The sequence below is a fragment of the Pterocles gutturalis genome, unplaced genomic scaffold, assembly GCF_000699245.1.
Source record: "Pterocles gutturalis isolate BGI_N339 unplaced genomic scaffold, ASM69924v1 scaffold8328, whole genome shotgun sequence".
Lineage (NCBI taxonomy): Eukaryota > Metazoa > Chordata > Aves > Pterocliformes > Pteroclidae > Pterocles > Pterocles gutturalis.
In genome coordinates, this window is record NW_010122994.1 from 13 (window position 1) to 4,510 (window position 4,498).

At 45.0% G+C, this 4,498-nt stretch overlaps 1 protein-coding gene across 1 annotated transcript in view; it reads left to right on the forward strand.

Moving 5' to 3' along the window:
* Window positions 1-912: 912 nt before the first annotated feature.
* ATRN (attractin) overlaps window positions 913-4,498 on the forward strand; it is a gene marked incomplete at its 3' end in the record, with an annotated part of 40,774 nt that continues 37,188 nt past the window's right edge. Inside the window, exons 1-2 of the mRNA XM_010077722.1 lie at window positions 913-1,085; window positions 1,524-1,607. Coding sequence (XP_010076024.1) covers window positions 913-1,085; window positions 1,524-1,607 — 257 coding nt within the window. The remainder of the gene's footprint in view (window positions 1,086-1,523; window positions 1,608-4,498) is intronic.

Sequence of the window (4,498 nt, forward strand, 5' to 3'; positions counted from 1 at the left end):
TGTGATTCTGTGACTAATGCATGCGATGGGAGCGTGTATCCGAACGGTCTGGCACTGGGTTTTGTCTTCAGCCTGTGCATCCTCCTACTGGTTTCTGTGTTAAGGCAGAAGATGCAGAATTTTCGTGCCTTTTTTTTTTGGGACCCCAAGTGATCTTGGGATCTGCTGCCCCAAACTCCCACTACATCCATCTTCCTCCACCCCTCTGGAGTGTGGTTGTCTTCTGTGTTGTCCCTGGGCTTTGAGGAATACCTCGTTAAATCTATGGAAAGGAGAGGTTACAGCTGCTCCCGGTAGATTGCCACCTTCATTTTCTGGTTCAGTGTGGACGTGTTTGGTTGTTGCGTTTCGAGTAGGAGTAATGGCAAGGTGACAGCAGGTTTGGCACAGCTTTGCTCGCTCCTTCCCGTACCTGTGCTCATGCTCATTGGAAATAACGAGTGTTGCAGGTAACGATCACAAATACCAATTTCCTTTGTACCACAGCAAAGGATTAAGCATAGCTCCGAAATACGTCATGAACTGTTCATCACAACACCTTCCTGAGCTCTGGACGGGGTTTGCTGCTGTATGTTTGAACATCCCTGCAAGCAGTGTCCAGACAGTCGCAGTTATCCGGAGTTTGCACTGTACAGAGTTTTGCAGATGTTGACAAACGTGAATCCTTTGCTGGCTTTGTTCCCTTCTCTCTTTCAGTGGCATTTTGAATTTTGAATGGTTTCAAGTCTCTTGGGATGAGTGATTCCAACTGTACTTTCTCCTTTTCCATCCTTTTCCAGAGGCTTTTGCTCCTGGCGAGTTGTCACGTCCTTTTTTATAGGCACAGAGGAGAGGGATGTTTGGAGGGTGGTCCTGGCGTCGTCCCCGTGGTGGGGACCACTCAGCTCTTTGAGATGACATGGAGATGGGAACATGCTACTGAAGGTGGTGAATAAGGGGAACTGCCCGGCTCTGACATTGTCCCGAGCTGTGAAACCTTTAATGAATGAGGAATTCAGGTCTTATTTTACACTAGAGAGTTGTAGGGATCAGTCCTCCCTTCAGGAGGTTCTCAAGGACTTCATGAAGAGTCAGATACAGGATGGGTGAGAGATCACACCATGGACTTCATCTGAACTTCTTTCAAGAATTATGTAGTTTGTGTAATTAAATCATTTAGGCATAGCTTAGCTTTGTGTTAGGGAACTCCTTTTGCTGGCTGCGTGGTATTACTCAGTGTATTAGCCTTCATTTGTGGAGGAAGGTTTTTTTCCTAGGGTGCCGATTTGAATCAGTGCCATCAATCTGCTGGAGAAAGCATCTCTCCTCTCTGTAATTCTCTCAGGACAATCATCGGAAAGCACGTACGGAGAGTTGAACAGGAGAATCCCATTGGACCGATTGTTTTGTGTTGCGTTGCTGGTTTGTTTGTAGTGGCTTTTAAGTAAATAAAAACCTAATGATGGATCTTGTAAATGTAGGAAATCCTTGATGAGTGGTTAATACCATTGGAGACTAATGTTTGTCTTTGTTTTTATTTATAGACTCACTGGACCTTCAGGGTATGTCACCGATGGGCCTGGGAATTACAAATACAAAACAAAGTGCACCTGGCTCATTGAAGGAAGGTGAGTGTAGTAAACACCTTGGGGTTTAGTGGTGTTTGTTGTGGCTTTTAGGTGAGGTTTATCTGCATTGAGTATTTTTAGATCTCATGATTAATATTTTTGCTGTTCTTAAAACTAGATAAGCTAGCACTGAGGTCTTCTTGGTAAATCAGTTTGGTTTTTTAATGCCATTAAGCCCTCCAAACTGACTCCCGAATTCGAGGTTTGCAGTGTAAAGTACCCTTGGCATTGAAACCACGCGTGGAAAATGAGAATAAATCCATATATGTAAATAAATAAAGAACTAAATGTTATTTAACTCTTACCATAGCGGGCTGTTCAGATGCTTGGAAATTGCTATGTATGGGACTTTTTGGCAGTGTGAAGAAACCAGAGCAAACTCTGTTAAAGCTCTTGTTCATGAAGAATCGCTTTCTGTAATGATGCACTTCAGATGCTTGTTTACTGAATAGACCACGAAGACCTCAAAGGAACTTTTGTCCTTTTCTGCAAAGGTCTTCTAAGCAGCGAGAAGTCCCTTTGACCTCTTCCCCTCAGTTCTCCACCCTTCCTGTATTTGATCTTTATATTGCTTATGATGCTTTCATAGTAGCTGCCTCTTTAGTTCACATCCTCTGACCGTCATCTGACGGTACGGCAGTTCAGAGCATCTGACTTGTTGAAATATATTTCCCTAGTACCCGCCTGAGACCAGGGCTGTAAAATCAATTTGTCTAGTCTCTGAAACTAGAAACGTGGTCCGTTACAATGCTGTCTGTGAACAGCTACGCCTGAAGTCACATTCCGTGCTGTTCCTGGAATCTCTGAAGTAGAGAGGTTTGTGAGAAGGATCCAGTCATGTGAGAGAATGAATGAACATGAAGCCTGTTGGCACCATGGAGGGTCACTAGAAGCCCAGAGTACCTTTTTTTTCCTTTAGTCTTCTATGTTTGGGAGGTCTGATGGGTGTCGGGGGAATTGGTATTCGTTTCATCTACTTCAGACATTTATTTTGGATGAGTAACTTAAATACCCAGCCTCCCAGGATATTCAGAGGTAAGGGCGAAGCTGTTCCAGAGAGCCATCCAGAGCACTGGAGCTGGGAGCCTACCACCCGATATTAACTAGGAAGGAAGGAGCCCAGCTCTTTAGTGTGGTTAACATCAAAAGTTAGATGCTCTAAGTGGCAACACCTCTTAATTTTTGCAGGTAATAAAAATACGACTGCAGACGGTTTGGAATTACAAATAATTAAAAAATGTTTTTCAAGAATATTATTACAGACAAACCACCTTCAGCAATTCCAGTATGGCCAGCTTAACCCTCGGCTTCTTTTTCTAAAGGATAACGTGACTCATGTTTTTATCAGAAGTGAAATGCTGCTCACGGGTCCCTGATAATGTCCCCGTAACTGCTCCTTAGCCTTTGCTTGCCACTGCTGAGAGGCTTCCTAGAGAGCGCTCGCTTTGTGGGCTTTGAAGTGAGATCTTACTTGCTGTAAACTTGTGCGCAAAACTGTTCCTCCTCCTTTCCAAGCCAGGCTTTTAACTCAGTGTCCTTTTCCTGCTTCGGATTGTTTGTGCCCTGCTGTCAGAGGATGGAGGTAAACAGAAAGGAGAGAATCACGCTGGGTAAAACAGCTGAGACATGCACCCTTGTGAAGAGAGCCCTCGCTCTCTGCCAAATGTGAAATTCCCCGAGAGCTCGGGACTTGGAAAACAGCTTCTGTTAAATTCTGCTGAGTGCCCTCACCTCGGTGCTAGCTTGCTGGTATGGGCTTTCGAGGTGAGCAAGCAGGGGTACAATCCAAACGTGCCACTGCAGACACGAGATAAATTCTGATGAAAAATAAGCCGTGTATTCCTTACTGTGCTGATTTCCGTTCCAGCTCTTCTAGGCTGGTGTCTGTGCTGTGTCCTCATCCCAGGGATGTCCTTTTCATTTTTCCCCAGGAGCACGAGGCCAGGCAGATGAGATAACGCCAGCCTGAGGATCTCCTTGGAGGCAGAACCTCTGGCCACGTGCCTTGTGATTCTGCAAATGAGTGCTGTCTGTTAATGAGCTGTTAGCTGTAGCAAAGATAACATCTTTATTTTTGCTCTTCGTCTATTGATTAAGGATTTCTTTCTGTTCTACGGCTGTTGGAGTGTAAAATAGGAGCAAACCCCCTACAATTTCCTAAGCTGCTCATTTTTAAAATGAGTACTCTTTGTACCTTTTCTTTAGAGCAAGACGTTTTCCTTGAGTCACACCCGCTTCTCTTTTTCCAATGGCCTGGGGTAGGTCAGTGTGCCTATCAAAAATGATTCTTTTGCAGAACAACTCCCTAAAGAATTCCCCTTCTGTGGGAAGGACGGACTCTATGGCAGGCTGACATTTTATTAATGTATTTGACTAGGATGAACATGATTTCGTCTGAACCCAAGGGCAACGCTGTTGAAGAGATCCTAATCACTTGCATCTCTCCTTTCAGCAGCTCCAGCTGGGGGCAGGAAAAAGCAGTGCTGCTGTAGATTCACTCTCTTTTTTTATCTCAGGGTCCAATCACAGCATTGGTAATGTTTTCGTTTTCCGTGAGCTGAGTCCTAAATTAGATATCCACTGTGACCTTGCTGTGATGTTCTTCAGATATATTGTTGCATGTGAGCTGTGAAACCAGCGGTATCTACGTGTGCATTGGTTGGTCGTAGAATCACAGAATGGTTTGGGTGGGAAGGGACCTTCAAGCCCATCCAGTGCCACCCCCTGCCATGGGCAGGGACACCTCCCACCAGCCCAGGTTGCCCAAAGCCTCATCCAGCCTGGCCGTGAACCCCTCCAGGTTGTCGCTAAGTGGGCATCTGTGTATGGAGTGAAAGAAATGCTGGTGTCTGAACTACTGTTTCCATCCCCACATTAAGGAAATAAATCCT